General features: G+C 39.6%; 1 protein-coding gene across 1 annotated transcript; it reads left to right on the forward strand.

Annotated features, from left to right (window-relative positions):
- The first annotated feature begins 1,196 nt into the window (after positions 1–1,196).
- LOC116805658 lies at positions 1,197–4,720 on the forward strand. The gene is made up of 3 exons (XM_032738942.2): positions 1,197–1,273; positions 1,330–1,569; positions 4,328–4,720. The coding sequence occupies exons 2-3, from the start codon at positions 1,427–1,429 to the stop codon at positions 4,638–4,640; spliced, it is 456 nt and encodes a 151-aa protein (XP_032594833.2). The 5' UTR covers positions 1,197–1,273; positions 1,330–1,426; the 3' UTR covers positions 4,641–4,720.
- The last annotated feature ends 17,484 nt before the right edge of the window (positions 4,721–22,204 follow it).

The following is a 22,204-nucleotide window of genomic DNA, read 5'->3' on the forward strand; positions in this document are numbered from 1 at the left end:
GTGTTTAATCGTATTTTATGATGCGTATCGATTACTTAATTATTTTTTGTTTAATTAAACATAATTATACTTGTATTTGTATTGTATGTACATAAAAAGAAAACCCAGCTCTTAATTGTAATATAAATAATAAAGATTTAAAAACAAAAATACATCGACATCAACAATATTTAATAACTGGCGAAACAGTCAAGCTTTCAAAATTGCTGGAGTGTTTTCCAGCTGTGTATTTTGCTGTTGTAAAAAGTTGAAAAGAAATCGCAACAAGATCAAAATCAGGTCATTAGCTTAAAGGCTCTGGGCTGTCTCTTCATAGCCACACAATATCAGGGCTGTTAAGCCTGGGCACGCAAATCGGAAGGAAGTCATAAAAGTCATCAGCTCCATTAGATGGACATGTCATGGTCCCCAAAGACCAATTCCAAACAACGCTCCAGCTGCTTGCCAACTGGCTGATTTTGATCTCTGACTACAAGTCTACCAGCAGGAACTGTTGTAAAATGTTGTACAGTGGGTATAACTAATTGTTGGATTGCTCATGTATGGGTCCATTATAATGCGGTATGGGAGTGTTGACTCTTAAAAATACTTTTAACTCAGTTGCTTAATTGGCCGTATAATGAAAAACGTATTTTGCCTGTCTTCATTAAAGAACCAGCCAGCCAGGCACAGGCCCAGAAAACTTGGCTGAGTAAAACTTTATGGCAAATGATTTAATTATACGCCAGGGGTGCGGATCTAATTCCACACCTACCGCAAGACACTCAGGCACCTGTTTGGCACAGTGGGCTGATGTCAATTTCATACATAAATAAGTTCTTAATAAGGAATAAATATGGAGAAGAATTCCCTTTGCAGCGACTTAAGTTTTGCTCAAATACCATAAATCAGAAAATTACATTTATTCTTTAGCAAGGCAAAACGTATTTTGAAACTGATCGAGCATTTTAATAAATATAAAATAATAATCAAAGCATTTTGGAGCTGTATGTATGTAACAGACAAAAGCTCCCATTTCGGATTTCATAGTTTATATATATTTCAGATCAGCAGGAATAGTTGAGTCTATATCGCCCGTTGGTCCGTGTATCTAATGTTCTGGTACCACTGTCGACTGTCGACTGTCGCGAGACTGGTCAGTTGTTCAGTTTAACGGTTTACTACAGCCAGTCCAAATGCAACTGCAACTGCAACGGCAACGGCAAATACAACTGCTACTGCTTTTACTGCTGTCTCAGTCATGGTCATTGCCCGCTAGCGGTTCTTATTACATGTGGGCCTGTATTTAAATTTTGTTTTATTTTATTTTTTTTCTTTATCTATCGACAGCTGGAGATTTCCCGACTCAGTGTCCGACTTTGGCATATGTTGTGACATTTGGAGGCTGGCACTCAATTTATGGCCTCACCTTTTTTTTGTGAAAACTATGTCTATGCCTATTTGGCGCATTGAAACGAGTGACAGACCCAGACCCAGACCCAGGCTCATGCTCAGGCTTAGGCTAAGGCTAAGGCTCGATCATGGGCACAGCTGGGGCTGGGGACCTCAAGCAGTTCGAGTGCGTAGCGTGTAAGTAATCCTAGATATTGGTTGGAATGATTTAGTTTGGGTGTGCCCATGCATAGCCGGTTTAGCTGCCCTGTAATTTTAATTGAGCAACTGTCAGTTTAAAACTAATTAAAAGTCTGGCTCCGCTTACGTTGTATATGAATTCAATTACTCGTTGTGCCGCCCAATTTTTTGTCGTGGGAAAACATGAAACTCGTTTCACGTCGGCCAAAATGGCGATTGAAATGCAACCGAACCCAAAACTCTGCGCAAAGGTCAAAGCTGCGAATAGTTAAATTTCGTATATAATATATATTACTCATACGACACATGCACCGTTTCTGTGCAAATGAGGGGACTGAAGACAATTGCTATATAAACAAATGTGACTAATTTATTATAATTAGCCAGGTTATTAATGGAATATGTGTGCATTTGACAAACAGCCAATCAACTTATAGACGACTTCTTAATGGGCTTTTCATCATTCTTAATTAATCATAAAAACACTTCCGTTTCAGTCTAACTCTGTTTAAATTCAGCTGGTTGTCATTGTGCTTGTCTGTGTTTGTTATTTTAATCGCCTACTGATTGCTGGTTTTTTATTTTAATTTTTGTTTTTTTTTTTTTGGCATTTGCTTTTGCGGTTCGTTTTGCCGCAATTTGTTGCAGCTCGTTTTAAGCGATCTTGCTTGCAATTTCTGTTGTATCATTTGCAGTTGAAATATTTCGTTGATTTGGTATTTAACACAAAATTGTTGTAAGAATCAATGCAAAATTATTGACTCGTGCACAAACAGGCTATTAAAATCGATAACAGTCTGAAAACTTCTTTAGAGGTCTCTGCCTACAAACTAATTTCCTTGAAATCGAGTTGCACTTCATTTTTGTGTTTGACTTGCATTCACTGAGCTGTATGCCACACTCCCTCCATTCCGCCACTACAATTTTTGTGGCACTCCTCTGAAATGGGATTTTTGTTGATTTTATTTGTGTTCGGGCAGCACTTGAAAACCGTTTTGTATGTTGTCTTGCGGCAAGCATTTGTCAACGCGCCTCGCTTAACCAAAATAACAAATTCTTTGTGGCATTGCGTTGTCGGTCTGTGTGTTTTTGTGTGCGGCAACAACTCAACAGAACGCGCAACTCGAACACCCACTCGGCAGTTAGCTGCATGGAAATTCGCGCTGTTGGCTAATAAACTTCAACAGCAAAACATTTGGCCAAGCACAAGCACAACTGAAATTCAATCACACACACATACACACACACACACGCAGGCGAGACAATATAGTAAGGTACCGTTGCAATAACAACAACGGCAACTGAAAATCATTTTCAGTACACACCAAAAAAGGTTTACATACTTCACACACACACATACACAAATTGTTTTTCACAGCAATGGCTTTTGCTTTTGGTTATTTGCCTTTCGTGCCGCTGAAAACTTTATTAATATCCAAATCGTGCGCTTAATTGAAATTTATTGTTAATGAAAACAAAATTATGGCTAGCAACTATGGCCACTTGACACGAAAGAACCAAGATCGGCCAAACAAAACAGTTGCCACTTACCACTTACAAGCAGCAATTCCAATAACCCAACGAAGATACATGCAAGTGGAAAAAAAAAACACACAAAAACACACAAGAAAAAAAAAAGAAAAAAAGAAACCCGCCAAAAGTGCAGATTTTGTCGCCTACACGAAAAAAAAGCAGCAACCAAAACTGAATCAGAAACTAAAACTGTCGACCCCAGCAGCATTTGAGTCACGGTCCCCGGTGCGGCCAAGGGCCCCCGTTAGCCGGCTTAGCTGGCATTAATTTGGCATTTAAACGCTCATTAAGGTGACAGGCCCGACATCATGAGCGACAGAATCTGTGGGTGGATATCTATCTACCTGGCCATACATACACAAACTTACTGGCTTATCTTATATAATGGTATGCTTGGAGCATACCAACATACATTTTCTACATACGTGTTGACAGTCAACTGCATTTGAATGTTCTCAAAAATAATATATGGCCACTCGCTTTCAGTTTGTGTAATTATTTTTGTGGTTAAGTCTATCACATTTTCAGTACTAACATTAAGTTCTTTGCTTTCATATTTTTTTTATTTTTTTTATATATTCACAATAATTATTACAGAGCACACAATAGCAAAATTGAACAAAAACTGATTTTGGTGACTAACAAAATAAAAATGTTGAAGTATGTCAGGAGCAGGATCTGCGTTGAGAGCGAATCGATTGCAAAAAAAACATTCTAGAGGAATGTCCGCCAACAAACAGACTTAGATTCCTTCAGATTCTTTCAGATTCTTTCAAGTTTAGATTCATTCTTTCTTTCATTCTTTCGTAGAGAGCACAATGCTGCAGTTCAGCTCAATAAACAATAAACCCAAGCGATCGCAGTGCACAGACAGAGAAACATAATTTATATAAAGACCTTAAGCTGTTGGCCCACAAATAAGAAAAAGTGCCCACTGTAGATCTGTAAAATACAGCTGGAAGACCTCACAGATCGATGATTCATCTAGCAGCAATTACAGCTTCTTAGAAGCATTAGGCACACTGATATCAACAATTTGAAATGTAAATGCGAGAGGCACAACTAGTTCAATATTGAAATGTCTCAACGAGCGAAGCTCAAGGCGACTTTGTTGGCAGCGGCTTCTGTTTATTTAGGCGCCTCACAGTTGGAGTTTTTTTGTTGTTTTTTTTTAGGTTTTATTATTATTATTTAATTTTGTTTTTTTGTTTTGTTTGTACAGAGTTAAACATTCGTTTTTGAGCCTTTCACAGTCGCAAGATATCGTGATGGCAACCCTGCAAGCATATTTAACGTCCCCAACAGTTTGTTGCCAACTAATGCAAATAAATTGTGAACAGTCACTTTCAACGAACAGTTACAGCAAATCCCAGAGCCAAATTGTCAGCGTGCTCATCATCCCGAGAAGACGTAGTCACAGCCTAAGACAGAGACGACGTCTAAGTCTAAGTCTAAGACTAAGTCTAAGTCATCATCGTCAATCCACAATCGTCATCCCCATCATTGTCGTCGTGGGCTTAACAAATCGAGATTAATGCTGTGCATTTGAACAAATGAACAAATGATTGCTGTGACATTATTACCCAATAATAAAGGCAACATAATATAACACAAATACAACGATTTAAGATATACTCTAAGTAATAACAGTATTAACAGCAAAGTGTCCATAATAAATAATAATGAATAATTTATAAATATTGCAATGAGTCTGGCTATCTATTTTTTCAGCAATATATAATAAATATGTGTTTTATTTCCTTGAATAATTTGTGTTTTTTTACAGACATAATTTCAGCAAAAATTATGATAAGACTCCATGTGAAAGAATGAACCTAAAAGTATCACAGCATCTATAAATATATTGGCTAAAAACTAAATTAAAATCCAAACGATAATTATTTGTAGGGTATACAAATCTGTTTAAAGTTTTGTCATTGTTGTTGGTACCTATTTGCTGTTGTTGGGCTACCGTTCGCTGTTTGTTGCTGCTGCTGATGTTGCTGTTGCTGTTCTCGTTTAACTTGTGCTTGTTTCCTCTTTGGCAACTGTCAATGTTATGCTGGAAACTTGAAAATTTAAACAACAGCAGAGCGCAAATATCAAATACAAATGTTGCTGCCGTTGTTGCAGCTGCTGCTGTTTGCGTTTGTCGCTTTGAAATGATTTTAATGCCAAGCATAAACAATTATTTTCAATTGCAACACATTCTTATTGTTATTTTTACAAAGGCAATGGCCGCCATTTGTGGTTGTTTTTGTTGTTTTTGTTGTTGTCACAGTTGCTGTTGCTGTTTGCCTTAGTTGCAATTGGAATTGTAAATTTTTGCCATCACTGTCTGCTGTCAATTGCAGATGCAACAGATGTTCACTCTCACTCGTAGTCGTCGTCGTAGTCGCAGTCGCCGTCGCAATCGACAAGTTGTCAGCTGGGTTGTTGCGCACAATTAGCGCAATGCTGCAGCAATGCCAAATATTCGTAATCAGAGCTAGTATTGATAGACTGTCAGTGAGTCAGTCACTCAATCACTAACTTAGCGCGTGGCATGCCAAAAGTTCGTGGCCTGAGTCTCTTGTTTTGAATTTTGTTTATATTTTTTTTGCCGTTTGATTGTTTTGGCTGGCAGCCTTTGCCTTGTTAATTATGCAACCGCTAGCTGAAAATACAAAGTGCGGCTGTGATTGCGCTCCAAGTGCTACATGTCGCATCATTTTATGCCCAATCATTCAGTCCCCAAACAACCTAAAATTCAAACTTTAGCAGAATAATCCATGAAATTCAGGTAACAAAACGGACCAGACAACGGAAAGGCAGCCTCCCTAATAGCAGCGACCGGACCAGCAGCCGTCTATGAGAAGCACAAGGAATACCCTCACTGCCGCAGCAACATCAACAGCAACCACGCTGACAGCAGGCAACTCATGCGTTGATTGAGCATGCTACAAATGACAACAGACCAGAGTGTATATATGTGTGTGTGTGTGTCTGTGTGTGTGTGTGTGTGTGTGCCTTGAGTCGAATTCTGCTTACACTCTATAATTGTTCAGTCCTTTATGCTGTCATGTTGTTTATACAATACTAGAGAGAGGAATGCTTGAGTAGACAATACTTTAGTAACAAATTAAAAAAAGAAAATAAATAAATAAAAAATGCGATTATCAACAAAAAAAATATTTAAAAGAATTCTTTACAAATTTTCTCTCTGTATTATTTACTTAAAATATTAAACAGAATAAGTATATTTGAAAAAAATATTTGAATATCTACAGACATAGTTTGGCTACCTTGTTCTGAGTCACTGAAAGAGCCTAAGAGATAAATATTCAAAAATATCTTCAAAGCGTTGTCGACTTGAGTAAATTATGCAAACAAGATTGCTTAGCTTAATGTTCATTGTTTTTGCAATTGCTGAAGACGATAATGACGATGACGGCGATGATGTTGTTGATTATGATGATTACTCATGTCAATTATTATATAAGATAGTTGCACGGTCCATCGCCGTCGCTGTCGGTGTCGGCATGTCGGCACACAGCGAAAGCCTCAAAGAGATGTAACAACAAAAACAAATAACAAACAAAAACCCCGCCGAAGCAAAATGCAATTGATTTTGTTGTATAATTTCTACAGCTTTATCTGTCGGCAGCTGCATTCAATTTATTGAAGATGCGCTGTGCTTTATTGCTGCCGTTTCCAAAGAGTGCCGAGTCCATCCAGACTGAAAGACGCGTCGAGTCAACAGTCGAGTTGTTTAACAAGCTGACAACAGCAATGCGACACGGAGGCACTAGCACTTACACACACACACAGACACAGACACGCACACACACGCATCAGTTTCACAGAGGTTTCACAAACGAAAGACTTAAGACACGATCTTTTTTTTTGCAGACTATCAACGGCGTCGGCGAAATAAATTTATAGGGCGCGCTCGTGTCATAAAACTTATCAACCATGATCTAAATTACAATGTGAGCTTGCATATTTTTTCTTCACATTTTTGTATTGTTGTTTGCACCGTGCATATTTTTACAAGTACTTATATGCATACAAACTGCGATTTTTTTTTGTTACTTGTTTTTTACTGTTGAAATGCAAAGGACTTGCGGTGATCAAAGCAAACAATAAATATGTTTGAACGCCTGCCAAGACCGTCCAATGAATTGATGCAATCAATTGTCACTTCATGACCAGCATACTCGACCAGCAGCAGCAGCAGCAGCTCTTCGAATTTCAACATTCAGGGTCGACTTTGAGACCCCACTCATATCCTGCTTTAGCTGCTGAGCTGATTTATTTGTTTGTACCGAACTGGAAGTTTTCCTCATTCTCTTCTTGAATTTAGCTAGTAATTAGATGCAATTTAAATTTGACTATAACTTTATCAATTATAATCAATTCTCGTGACTTAAGTTTGGTTGTCAGATCTCAAAAATAAGTTATTGACTCTCATTTTATTTGTGTGGCTGATAAGCTTTATATATATGTGGTACTCTACATAGAGCAAATAAACATGGCAATGCACGTAAGCTGTCAATTTAAACTATAAGATTTGGGGCACAGTGAGAGTTTCAGCTGCAGCAGCGAAAGTGAAATTGTGTGGATGATGTCGTGGCGGCGTTGTACGAGTATGTGCCTCATGAGGTATGCAAATTGAAAGATACTCGTAAATGTTGACAATTTTGCATAGTGCCCAAAAAATAAGCTAGCTGAGAGAAACAACAGTAACAACAGCAACAACAACAACTGGGAGCAATAACAAAAACAAAACTGCAACATCAGAGCACGATTTGCTGCGGAGCAGGAAACACTTTTTGTGGGACTGCAAATGCAACTAGGATTGGTGCGGAGCTGAGTCGATAGCAACGTTAACCGGCCATGAAAGAGGAAATCAATGTTGCTGAGGAAAGCGAAAAGCCGCACGACGCGTCGACCAAAAAAGAAAAGTCGCACGCTTTTACTGGAAAGCGAAACCAATTTCACTTACCGTCCACTCAATTGCGTTAGTTATGAATGCAACAAACAGCAGCAGCTCCAGCAACTTGCCACAAACAACAGTGCAGCGACAACATAATCATGCCAATTGACAAAATGTGTCAACCCCAACAACAACAGTGCACCAGTGCACAGTTAGGCCGGCATGGCAAGCCACTGCTGGATTCAACTGCGTTTGCAATGCCCCAAACAAATTTCCTGTTGATCAAAAGCGCGTAAATTGCCCCCACATGTTGCTGCTGTCGCTGTTGCAGTTATTGCCAATGCTGGTGTTGCTATTGCTGTTTGCCAGTTTGCAATTTTTCACAATTTGTAATTATTGAATTTCTTCGATAACATCACCATCAAGACTTCCTGTCAGTTGTATTCATTTCGCTAATGTGCTATTTATTTGCATTTGCATTATGTGGCAGCAACTGTTGCTGCTGCTAATTAGTTATTGCTGATATTACTGCTGTTGCAGCATGATAATATTGTAGTTGCTTTTACGATTTGCTGCTGTGCTTTGGAAATATGACATTTTTGATTTACACAACTATCGATTTATGTGCAGCGTTCGTTTTTAACTCAGATTTCATTTATTTCAATTTTTTATTTTTATTTTATATTATTATTATTATAATTATACTTTATACTGATTGTTAACTGGTTCCAAATTGTGTAACCTTCTTTATTTATATAGTTTTAGGTTGAATGATGTCAGGGAACATAATAAATTTTTAAGTCAAATCACAAGTTAAAATTTATTTATTAAATTTCAGCTGTTTACTCAGGCCAAATTGATGAATTCCTGAGCAACAAATCAAGCTTATTGAAAACGATTATTATGTGATTTACTTTTCTTTAAATCAATATGATTATCATATCAATAAGTTAGCTCAGAGTGATTTTGGCTGATTATGAATAGAATCTCATGCTCGGTAAAACCAACTTTGAGTTTGTAAAAAATGTGTATTTTTTTGACGGAAATGATGGTCTGCTGTATCATTTGGCGTCGCATTGCAAAAATTTACAATATATAATCATTTCAGCGCTTGACGCAAGATGTTGATGTTGCAAGCAGCAGCAGCAGCAGCAGACAGCAGACAGCACTCACAACAACAACAGCAAGTGTCATTGACTAATGTGGCATGAAGCGCAAAAGGCTGCTTACCACAATAACCAAAACCAATCTAAAGGCATACAAAACAATAGAACACAACTGAGACTTGCCAGTTGCAAGCTTCCAGTTGCCGCAACTGATTTTTGCGGTTGCTTATGTGGCCCAGGCCCAGGCCCAGCCCCAGCCCCAGCCCCAGCTCCACTCACAGTCACAGTTGCAGTCACAGTCACAGCTCCCAAAAGACGACCCAGCTACTAAGCCACCGAATGGCAATTTTGATGGCCTGCCTATAATTTAATGCGGCTTTGTGTGGCATGCACCCATACAAAGTCATCTTCGCCGCTTGCTTGCTGAAATGTGAATAGGTTGACAGGGTCAGCATTAAATCTAAGCAATAGGGGGTAAAAGCGGGGGTGGGGCACTGCTGGCAATGCTTGCTGCTTGCTGCTGGCTTAAGGCATGTGGCAATTAATTTGAGCAGCTGCCACGGCCTGACATTTGCGGCAAACGTGAAAGGGCGCAATTTTTACAATAGAAACATTTGTCGCAAGACACCTACCCGTCTCGCACCGAACACCGCCTAGCTCCATCGCCCCCCCCCGCTGTAGCCGAATCACTCGTTACCGATCAATTCAACGCAGCCAATGTGGCAACATGGCAAGCGACTTCGATGCGCTGCGGCGTGCCAAAATGTTAAATGGGACAAAGACGACAGCGGCAACGAGAGGCATGGGGAGCGTTGCAGCAACTGAGTTGGAGTTAAAGTTGGAGTTGGCACTGTTGTTGCTGTGGGACACGCAGACCGACCACTTGCCACACCAGCAGCAGCAGCAGCAACAACAGCAACAACAACAACAACAACAGCAAATGCAGAAACAATATATTCAGCTGCTGCCAGCGTCCGGGCCTGTCGTACACTATTTTTATTTATTTTTTGTCGTTTTTTTTGTTGTTGTTTTTTTGCAAATGTCAGGAAAAATATTTGGTAAGATCTTGGCAACGTCAACCCGGGCAACAGCTGCATTCCTCAGCGGCAACATTTAATAGGCAAAATGGGTTATTAGGCAGAAGCCCCACTCCCACATCCCACATCAACCCGTCCCATACTTGTGTGCCCCCATTGGACAACCGCTCCTCGAATGGAGATGACACAGAGTCACAGAGGCCCCACAGCGGCTACAAGCGCTTTGTGCAATTATTATTGCACAGAATTTATTTACCTCTTTTATTGATAGATAGATAGAGTATTATTTTATTTAATTTTTTTATTATTATTATTTTTTTTCTCTTGTTCAAGGTTTGCGTAAGCAATAAATGGTAATCCGCAATTGCTAGAGAAAATTTCATTCGCTACACTCAATGCCAGCACGACAACAACAGCGAGTTCCACGCCTCAAATCGAACAGCTTTGTTGTGTCTTCAACCATGGGAAATTTGATAGCTTTGCAAATCATTACTGTGATTTGTTACTCAAGAATTATATTTTTGCCAGTCGTAAATTTAGCTGGCTCTCATCTATGGTGCTGAACACAGATAATCTTCATCCAATACTCGAGTCTGTAAATAATTTGAGATATAAACTTATGTACGGCACACGAATTCAGCATGACTTAACTCTATAATAAATACTTGTGATATCCGTGTAATACAATCTAAGAATAGGTCAATACGATATTTCTTGCGAGTTCGGCATTTTGTATAAATTATTCCTCCTTAGAGAAATTCAATATTTGTTTGCATATTATTAGCTTATACCATAAGAAGTTAATCTGTTAATATGTTAATCGAACCAATGTCGAATCTCTAAATCACTCTCACTCTCTTCCTCGATTTGTGTCCATGTTTTGACATTTGACAGCTACTTAACGGCACAATTGCTGTTGGACATGCACAGCAACAAACGGATTGCGATTGGGGAATGTGGCCAACTGGCAAATGCATTATAATAAATGTCCTATGATTGTCACACAGCTGTCAAATGTCAGCGAAATGTCAGTTACATGGCCGCTTGGCATCGATTGCGCTTCTAGCAATTGAGCGGCGTGATCAGCATTGATCGTTGATCAATGATCGATGAATGTGAGATGCCGAACGGACACTTGATTGGGCTTAAGCGATTGATCTTTTGTGACGACCTTGACTTTCAAGCGACAGCTAGTGAAATGTCAACCCAGCCGCTCCACACAGAGCGTGAGGCAGAGAGAGAGAGAGAGGGAGAGAGAGAGAGGAAGATAGAGCGAATTGGAGCTTAAAAGATACAATTGAATGGCATGTAAACATTTGTATATACACAAGTACATCGAGCATGGAATTTGGTTATAGAAACAAAAGTCAACCAATTGAATGGGCTAAACAAAGAAGCGGGCATTGAGCATTGAGAGAGCGAGCGAGTGGCAAGTAAAGTCAAGTCAATCACTTGGACATGACGTACTAATTGTACATTTTAGACGGATTTATCCGGTTCGACAGGGACACGGACACACAGAAGCAGATACTTACGCCATATGCCATGTGGGTTCAATTAGAAATCACGCAACGGCAACAACAATCGATGATTTCAAGGCTGTGGCCCCCGCAAATGCGATTCTAATAGTCGATATGCCAAAAGAACACCACACATACAAACATAGATACAAATGCGACGCGATAGTGATATGAAAAATTGATACTAATCAAACACGACAAGCGAACAGCAAACAAATTACCAACAATTGCCATTAAAATATGTTTTCATTAACGTTTAATTGAGTCGAGTGCCAGCCAGCGATCCCATATGAGATATATTTATATACATATATTTTATTTTTTTTTGCCTATGCCATAGGCCAATGGCCAATGATTGTCAGCGTCGTCGAGTGTGATTGATTGATGTACGATAAGCGGCAGGGCGACCAGCTTCAGTCGAGATTTCGGGTCTCAGTTCATTGAAGTGTAAGCCCCCCCACACACACACACACATCCACACACACACGCACACACAAAAAGTAGAGTAGCTGCCTATGGTCTATTGTTGGCTATGGCGCACCCAAATTTGGCGATTCTAAGAGCAACAAAAACAACCAAATCTGAGACAACGACGGCCACTTAGGCGCCCGCCGCCGAGATCAATTTAAGGCGATAAGATTAGAGGGCGGCCAAGCGAATTGTGTATGGGGCCAATTGAACGCCCACAGCGATGCCAAAATACTTGATACATAGAAGCATCGAACATTTCTCAATACAGCTATGCACACTGGTACACTTTAGTCCTTTAGCTAGGAATTTTGCTTAAAATATTCAATTGGGAGTATTTTCAATTCCATTGAATATTTATTGAAATTTGAATTTTGCTGCAAAAGCTACAAATTCATAAAGCAGCCGTTTGGATTCCTTGTGTCGATAAACATTCTTGTTCATCTTAAAACCCTCTGCTTCGCCACTTACCCAAATTTTTGTACATTCTAAATTATAACTACAAATTAAACTGGTTCGTTTTCTGAATTGTCTTTTTATAACAAAATGTTTAACAATTTGTTGACTCCGTTTTTGTTTTGTCCAAATGTTCTACTTAAAAATTCTATGAAATTTCAGTACATTTTCAGGCACTATTGCACCAGTGTTGGGTTTTTGAGATCAGTTTAGCATAAGTACTTGTACTTGTACGTGTATATGGGTATATGTGTGTGAGTTGGTTGCTTGGTTGGGCACACAATAAATGCTTTGTATTCGATAGCTGAGGTTAGGTACAATGTACATGCAAATAAGGAAGCAATTTGCCATGGCTCTGGGGCTGGCGCGAGTAGGAAACGAAACCCAAGCCAAAGCTGCGGACAAATTATGCGCAACGCCAACGCCAAACGGCATAAAAAGACAAATCAACAACAAATACAACAACAACAAGCTGCAAACGTAAACACAATAATAAACAAAAGACTTAGGCAACGAACTGGCTGCTGCTAAGAATTTTTGGGCGCATTCGATTATTATTATTCACCCTGGCAAATATCAAAGCACCTTTGTCTGACATGCATACGTTAGGATTAACTGTATTTAAACACCAACGCAGGCTGTCACAAAATTGTTGCAACATTGAGCTGCCTGCCTGCAACTGCAACTGAAACTGAACCCGAATGGAGCGACGCATGTCAAGGACATATTGCAGATGTTGTTAATGCCGATGGGTCGGCGTGGGCAAAGGTGAGGCTAAAAGCCAACTCGCTGCATTCATTTGCATAACAAGCGACACGAGTAACGGTCAAAATGCCTAAACAAACAATTGCAAATCACTGCGATTGAGATTCGGGCTGCTTTGCGCATTGTCAATTGGCAACGCAGGGCGCGAAGGCAGGCCAAGAGGTGCGGCAAGCTGGGTCAGCCAGCAGTTGTCAGTTAGTCAGTCACTTAGTCAGTGAGTCAGTGAGGCACACAAACAATAGCAGCTACATGTTGCATGCCACACTGCTGCTCTTCAAATTTGTATACCAACTGAAAACTGCTGTTTTTTCTTGTGTTACATTATGCCCATTGCCAATACACACAAGGGTATCATGATACAGACGAGCACTGAGACTAACGCAGCTCGAAAGTTTAAATATGGAGTACTTTAATATATCGATAAATATATAGATTATTCAACATATCTCGAGGCGGACAAATATGTTACACTTTTCAAGATGCTGTCCTGATTTTTGGTATATTCACACTTTTAAGTGTTATCCTTATACTCTAAAAACACATTAAATAATAACGTCTATTTATTTTTATTATTTATTTAGAGCAGTGCAAACCAAGCCTTATGCACATTATGCCAACTTTTGCTTCAGCACTTGACATGGACACAAAAAAAAAGGTTTTCTGCTTTCACACGGTAAGCTATTAAATACAGCAAGAGCTGTTCATTGTTTAACACAGTCGCAATAGTTGTAGACTCAAAGATATATATAATCGGACTGTGTCAGGTGTTCGACAAAATAAACTACTAAATACATACACAGTTTATGTAAAAATATAATGTATAAAAGATGTTACACATGTGTAATACAATATAGAAACATTTGAGTAAATACGATTGTAGTTAAGGGCTGGTTAGAGGGTATACCCTAGTCGTGCATCCCGACTTAACTGTTATTGTTGACCGAGCTTGTTGCCATTGCAACTGCTTTTGCTTCTGACCGACTTTGCTTGAATTGGCGACTACGTCAAGTTTTGCGTAAATATTTTTCATTTTTATCGATGTACTATTGTTGAACTCAAAGAATGGAACGGAATGGCCTCTTGCCCAAGGGGCATAGAGCTAAATGTTTAGCCAGTTACATCACAGAATCGCGTCGCATCGTGAGCTGAAACAAAGCCTAATGAACTTCCGTTTTGTCGATGATTTTCTGTGTCAATTTGCCAATTAAAGTTTTGCGACTGAGAAGAAAGACGCAACAATGACGAACATAAAAAACAATCCAAAGACAGGCCTCGCAGCAATTATAAGTTACGACTGCTTCAGGTAAAAGACAATGTTTTGATGCTCACACAGAGCTGATATAACAGCAAAACATGAACGACTGCTCGAGAGGGCCTGGCTGGAAGATACTCTGTGCAAAGACTGAAAACTGCATATACAATTCCAGTCATGTTAGTCTACTAAGCATAAAACTACAAAAGTTGAGTATTATTTTTATTTGCACACTCAAAAAGTGCTTCAAGTGAGAAGCAACAATCGAATATATATCGTAAGTTCGTGATCCAGCTACAACCAAACCTTCATGAATGATACAAATAGTTTTGTTCTTCCAACATATAAGAGTATATTCTACATATTGTACATACTCGTATACTGTCTGAAGTGCCCCATTCTCTTTTATTTTGTTTGTAGTTTGAGGTTTCCTTTCCATTTCGATGGCACAAAGTACAAATTGATGTGCAAATTACTTGGCAACACTGCCTATTTAGTAATAAAGTTGTTTGATAAACGAAATACTTCTAAACACCAGATAGTTTATAATCAATTCATTTGTGTGCATGGCACATGTATATCAATTACTAAAAAACCATGAATAATTCTTCAAGTACAAAATTTGTATTCGAATTTGAAATAAATGCAACATTTGCATACATTAGGCAAGGCAAGGCAAATGATGGCGATAAACATGATCTGCTTACGTTGGCAACTTAACTATACAGCTTATAGCCAACTTAATCAAACGTAAGAACTCACCACCTGAGATTGAACACCTACGCAGTTAGGAATACGCAAAATCTATCGCCCACGAGTTGGTGGAAGCAGAAGACTGCTTTGGGAATGGTGTGCAATGCAATGGGTCTGCTTGGATGGTTGGTCGGACGGGCCGGTCTAAAATCAAATCAAAATCAAGTTCTTCTCAATTACAGTCGACGTCTTTGGCTACTTTTTTTATTTATTTTTTTTTTTTGTTTGATGGTATTCGTCGCTCAAGTGCAGCACTTGACAACGCGATTAACTCGCTCGAGTACTGCATGTGGCTTTGACTGAGGCTCCATCCAACTGTGGCAATCTGCCCTCCTGGCAGCAGTCTGAGGCCCGTCCACATTGCAATGATTGTGATTGTTGTTTTAATTAACGAGCTCGGTTGGAAAATCAATTGGTTCGTTCATTCCTCAGTTAGCAGTCGAGCGTTTGAGCAGTTGATCAGTGAGATCAGTTCAGATATTTCTTAAGCCAAGTTGCGCTGCGATGCTGCGCTGCTGTCCCACTTGAGTGTTGGATTTCATCTTTGCGTTTTACTCTAGCATGTGGTAGAAGACATTGAGGCATTGAATTGCTGCTGCTGCTCCAAATGTTTAATTCACTTGCAATAAGTATTTGCTTTATGACTGCCGTTTGTTTTGGCTTCTTTATTAGCACAAATGAGCTCGCATATGCTATTCGTGTAGTAACTTCATAAAGCCAAGCATTCTCATAAACATGCCAGGCAATCGAGGCAGTCGTCGCCGCCCCCGCCCCCGCCCCCGACTCAGCCCCCTACCGCACCTGGCACACAAATGTACCGGTAGCAAGGTTAGACAACATTGTACATATTCATCTGATTGAATGTAAACAGATCAAGAGATATGCGTACTTGAGCTTGGGATGAATACAAATTCACATGCCAAAACAGAACCGTGTTCATATGCACATGTCTGTGTATTTCAGCATATTATAATCGTAATCCGTCTCACTTAAATATTCCGAATTCCAATCGTTTCGGATACATTCAAATAATCATTTAATCATTAACATATTCTACTATAACAATGCACAAGTCACAAGTTCAATTGAAATCAAATATATATATTATACTTTAGTAAAGTAGCAGTAACATTTGGCTCTTTTTGTTTTCCTCTGGGTATATGTAACGGATGTAAATTAAGCCATGGTTATTGTTATATCTAAAGAACATATAACCGCCCCAGGGTGCCAGCACAAAGACTATCGCCTAGCGCACGACAAAGTCGGAAGAATGCGCAACAGGGCCAAATGATGCCCTTCTTATTTCTGTGCTTCTTACATATTCTGCTACGCAATTGTATAATTGTATCTAGAATATATCCTATAACGATATCTGCCAGAGCAAAAGCAATTTAGCCAAGAAGCATGAAGCATGAAGCATCGCTAAGAGTGCTAAGGATGACTGGGAAAATATAGAATAGGAATTTTAAACGATTAGCTCTTCTTAATAGAGCCCATCTTATCAATGTAAATATTGAATACCATTCGAATCCTTTCGACTCTACTGTTTTTGCTGATCGTTTTACCACAATTTCATTATAATATTTGGTAATACTTATAATTATATGTTTTTATCTGTCCGTCAATGCAAGTAATAGAAAATGCCTTCCCAGCACATCTAACTTAATGTTGAAGAGTAATTTAGCTGCTTGTCAAACTGATAACTTGCATATATGCATAGTACACACACACACACACGCACAGACAGATGGATGTAAATGTAAATGAAGCAATTGCCGAGTGAAGCGACCAAATAGCCAAACACGAAATGGCGACTAATTAAGCTGTGAGTCGGTCAGACACATTCTTGGGCAATCAAACGTGAAGCACGATTGCAAAAGGATCCTCAAACAACAACAACAACAACAAAAACAACAAACTGCAACAAGTGACATCGAAATACTCGCTTGACACCACGGCAATGGGCAAACGCAAAAGTGAATGGCTGCCAAAGCAATTACACACCATTGGACCCTTGCCGTGGAGCGAAACACACAGAAACCCCGAAAAACTGCAAAACAATTAAAACTCATATGCTGGCGGGAAGACTAACAAGAAAGAACAGCAACTATCTGTCAGATGTCGAATATAAAATACTCTTTCGATTTTCAAATTATATTTGTGTGTTAAGTTGGTTTTAGCCGTAAGCTATTTTAATCCCTATCTATATGGCATATACACAATTAATAATGTTTAATGCAACCTCATATTCATATATATAAATTCAAATATATTTATTATTTTCGGTAAACTTAAATCTGCAGTGCAAATGATGTGCTCGTCAGCCTTGTACAATGGACTCGATGACCAGCTCAGGCATTAGCGGATCTTTCTCTACTTGGCACTCTTCACCACCCACCACGACGCTTATTTCAGATATAATGGCAAAATGATAATACCTGGCTTTAGAGTGTGTACACAAATTAAGAACCGGTTGCTTGGGCTTAGGCACTTATACAATATGAAATATTGAACATTCAAATCTAAGCACAATGTCAAAAAATTATTTATTCAATTACTGATTTGCTGCACAACAACAAACAAGCTGATGTTGCACAGTGGGCACCATTACCAATTATAATGCACTTAAATGTTGAACATTGTTTTTTGTTGTAAGCGAAAAACAAAAAAAAAACCAACGTTAACTAATTTTTGAATGTGTATTTCATTTGTGACTTTAATTGTTCAGCACAGAAAGGTATCTTGCAACATTTGAAGAGATTCTAACACACCCATTCAAACGCCACATATAAACCTGATGGCAGCCAGAGATTGTATTTATTTTCAATTTGCCTATAAAATCTTTATTCACTTGAGATAGATACGCCCGTTGTTTTTCTGTAGTAATTGTGTTTTGCCCATTAAACTGATTCAGTTATCCATAGTTGAAATTTTCATTCGCCTTCCCACTGTGCATGCATATAACTCTGGAAATCTGGTTAACGTTTCCAGTGTTAATTCCATAGCCAATACCAATCAGAGTCCCAGTTGCATTCGCTGACTAAGCCCGAAAACGTGGATCCAACTGGGTCCACAGACTGTCTAGACGAATCGGCATTTTCCCGGGGCAGCTTAAGGCACTGGCGTCAATGCTTTTTTGACTGTCCAATTTGGTGTTGGTCATTACTTATGCACAATTTGCATCGTTAATTTGTTTGGCGAGCGGCGAGTGGTGAGTGGCGAGTGGCGACTGCCCGGCGACAGTTGGCCACAGCCGAACAGGCAGGAGTTCGCAGCAGGTTTATGAATGAGCTGAAAAGACGGCGCATTTTGTTTGCCACCATGAAGGAGAGATCTACTTGACACATTGGGCACTAGCCACCAGTGCCGCAAAACCACTCGCATTACGGCATCGGGTTGCCATTTCATGAGCTTGCCACTTCGCAAGAGTGCGCAAATATTATTTAAACAGCTAGATGCCCCGACAGCCACTGGAGTCATGGCGTCATGGCGTCATGGCGTCATGGAGTAACCGGCTGCCACAAAGGCACCCGCTTCTCGATATGCCGCATCTTTTGCGTGCAACTGACACTGCAAAAGACAAAAGCTGAATGCCGCAACAGCTGCCATAACAATGCCGCTAACGCTTTGCTTCCGCAAGGGCCACCGATTCGGTCTCGGGCTCGAACTCGGGTTCGAGTTCGGGTTCGGGTTCGGGTCGAGACTCAGGTGGCTTGAGGTCACTCTTGAGCATCTCCGTCTCCAACTTTAACTGGGACTCTGAACTCTGCGCAATTTTATTACTTCATCTTTAATGCTGTCAGTTGCACAGATATTTTACCTAACAGGCTATCTACAACCGCCTTGTTTGCGGCATGAGTCTCTGTGTTTTGCTGTCAGCCGTATTTATTTTCGTTTCGCTGAAGATGCACTTGCATATGAGTAGGAGGACTCCAAATCTCATGTTTATCTCAACAGAAAATTGCACGGGCTAACCCCATTGTGCAAGCAGCCGCTGTTGCAGTTGCAGCGCTAATAGTTGCTGCTGCAGTCAAATCCCAGTCACTTCCAAGCATTTATCTTATTCGCATAAGCTAGCAGCGAGTGTCATTAAAAAGTGAGATTTTTGTTTTGTAATTTTATTATTTTATTATTTACACATCTGCAATCCTATAAACTTTGTATGTATATTCCTGATTAGCATCTAGTAGCCGACTCGATATTGCCAAATCCGCCAGACTCAGTTACTCAGCCTTAAATCTAACTGAATGCAATTTATTTATTGAGCCAAAATATGTCATCCGAAAGCTGAGTTTTGAAATATATGTAAGAAACTACTTGAGGGCTTTTGCTTCGCTTAACTTTAAGCCATTTAGCAAACCAATTTAAGCTTTAAGCTCACTCGAAAGCTTTTCTGCAGCATAATATGCCGCTGAATAAGTTTATGTAGAGCTTCTCCGCTTATTTTTTAGAAGGGGAAATCGCAGTGGCATTGTGGAATTGTGTGTAAGCCATGTATATGTACATACATATGCATGTATGTGCACATGTGCATGCGTCGCTATGTACATATATGTCCGTATATTTGCTCAACAATTATCACATATACTTCCAATATCCTTCCCATTGTCCACCACTTATCCATTGTCCACTGTCGACAGCCGTCTCGTTGAACTTCTTAAAATAGCTGAGATAAGAGCATTCGCATTCGCATTCCTCGAATCAAAAACAATTGCCCCGTTTGCAATGCTGATGATGATGACGATGATGATGGTGTTGATAGATGCAGGATGAGAGCACTTTACGGGCTGCTCAACCTCATCATTGCTGCGAAATACTTGCAACAAAAACTAGAGCAGCAGCCAGCGCCATGGAGTCTGTGCCACGCCAAAAATAAGTAAATAGAAACGGAGTCATTGGGTCAGGCCAACGCCAAATGAACGCAGCGAAGGACACAGCTCATCTGCAAAATACATATATATGTATATATATGTATGTACATGTATATATGCATATATGTATGGGAAACTCAGGCGCCAGCATTTATAGTGCAAGCACTTTGAGATATTCTGCTAGAATGCTGCAGGTAAAAAAAATATACGAAATGCAAAACGCGTTTGCACGCAAATCAAACATCCGGTTTGATGGGTCGATGGGTCGATGGCTCGATGGGTCTGGCCAGCCAAATGGGATGCCATATTAAAAAACTTTCGAGTGGATGGGTGATGGGCGATGGACCAGGCCAAGAATTGAAGGTAGCAAACAAAGCTGTTTGAATGGCATACGCACGTCTCTTGCCATAAACATGCTTAATCCTAATCCCAACTCAAGCGGAGCGAGCACTAAATTGTATCTTTAAGTTCGCATCGCATCACATAGCTCTCTCTTTTTTTTTCTTTTTTTTGGATTTGTATTTGTATTTGTATTTGCGTTTGTATATGTATTTGTCTGTTGTTGTGCGCTTTTTTGGGTTCGCCGTTTTACAAGTTTCCTGTTCAATGAAGTTGCACGTGGGCCGCCAAAGAATTGTTTGTTATCGTTTCGCAGCATCGGCTCTACATACATAATGTAAGTCCTGCATTCGCCCTTGCCCCAGCATAGCGCACGCCCCGACCTGACCATAATCAACTCAAGCACCCCTGCCTCACCCAGTTCAAGTCGGCATAATAAGTATGTATATATATACATATATATATATATATATATATATATATATATATAGTGTATATGTTGAAAAGGGCATTCACCAAGCATAAGCTGGTACAGTCACAGCACTTGGGGCACCGGACACTCCACAAGAAAACCCCGAGACCTTGGCCAGGTCAGCAGAATTTTACGACTGTCGTTCGGCATTTTTAGCTGGCAAATATCCCTAACCATGCTTCTTTACTAAAACTTGTTGTTGTTGGTTTTTTAATTGATTTTCGGACTCATTCAAGCAATCGCCTAAAATTCAGAAACTACTTTTTGGCATCTGCCAATCAGCAAATTCATTTTCATAACACTAACAGTGCAATTAATATTGCTAAGGATTGCGGACAAGCAATTGATATCTAACCGAGAGACATCTTCTTCGATTGAGAAGCATTGTCTGCAACAAGAACAAGAGTTTTTGTATTCCATCCATCCATCCATTTAATAGACTTAAAGCTCAAATGGCAAACACATTTGCCTGGGTTGAAATTCAAATTGTATCCCAACCACAGATAAATTGTATTGTGCTCAATTGTTTGACGTCAACTCGAGTTCGCTGCCTTCAACCAAATTTGGCAAATCGCTCAAACTGATGCGACAGCCACAAAAGCCGCACCGAGCAATAAACTACTTAAAGGCTTTGCCAGAAAGCAACAAGCTAAATAAATATAACTCTCGAAAAATTGAAAAAAGCAAGCAAGAATCTCCTGCGCTCGACTATGCGATACCCTGTGCGTGATTGAAATGCTTATTCCATCCAAGTCTAAATTACTGTCAATCGATAATTCAATCATTTCTCAGTGTATTATGACTTTCATAAAGTTTACTAATCTTTTAATTGAAATTTACAACTAATATGGTGAATAAACAAATGCGCTGCACACCCATTATTATTTGAATAGGGTATTCGAATCAAGCGAAGAAAAGTGCGCAGAGCAGAAGCCAGGAAAAGTATCTACATGTACAAATAAATGATAAAAGATGCCAAATTGCCACAATTTTGCCCTTAGAATAGGGAGAAGACATCACCGCACAAAATCAAATTGCTCACAGTTGCCAACAATTGTCGAACGGCTCGACGACAATATGCCCTAGCAATGCATGTTCGTTGTTGTATAAAGATTGATTTAAATGCTCATACTCAACCGAGA

Source organism: Drosophila grimshawi, unplaced genomic scaffold (genome assembly GCF_018153295.1).
Source record: "Drosophila grimshawi isolate 15287-2541.00 unplaced genomic scaffold, ASM1815329v1 contig_848, whole genome shotgun sequence".
In the NCBI taxonomy this organism is placed as follows: domain Eukaryota; kingdom Metazoa; phylum Arthropoda; class Insecta; order Diptera; family Drosophilidae; genus Drosophila; species Drosophila grimshawi.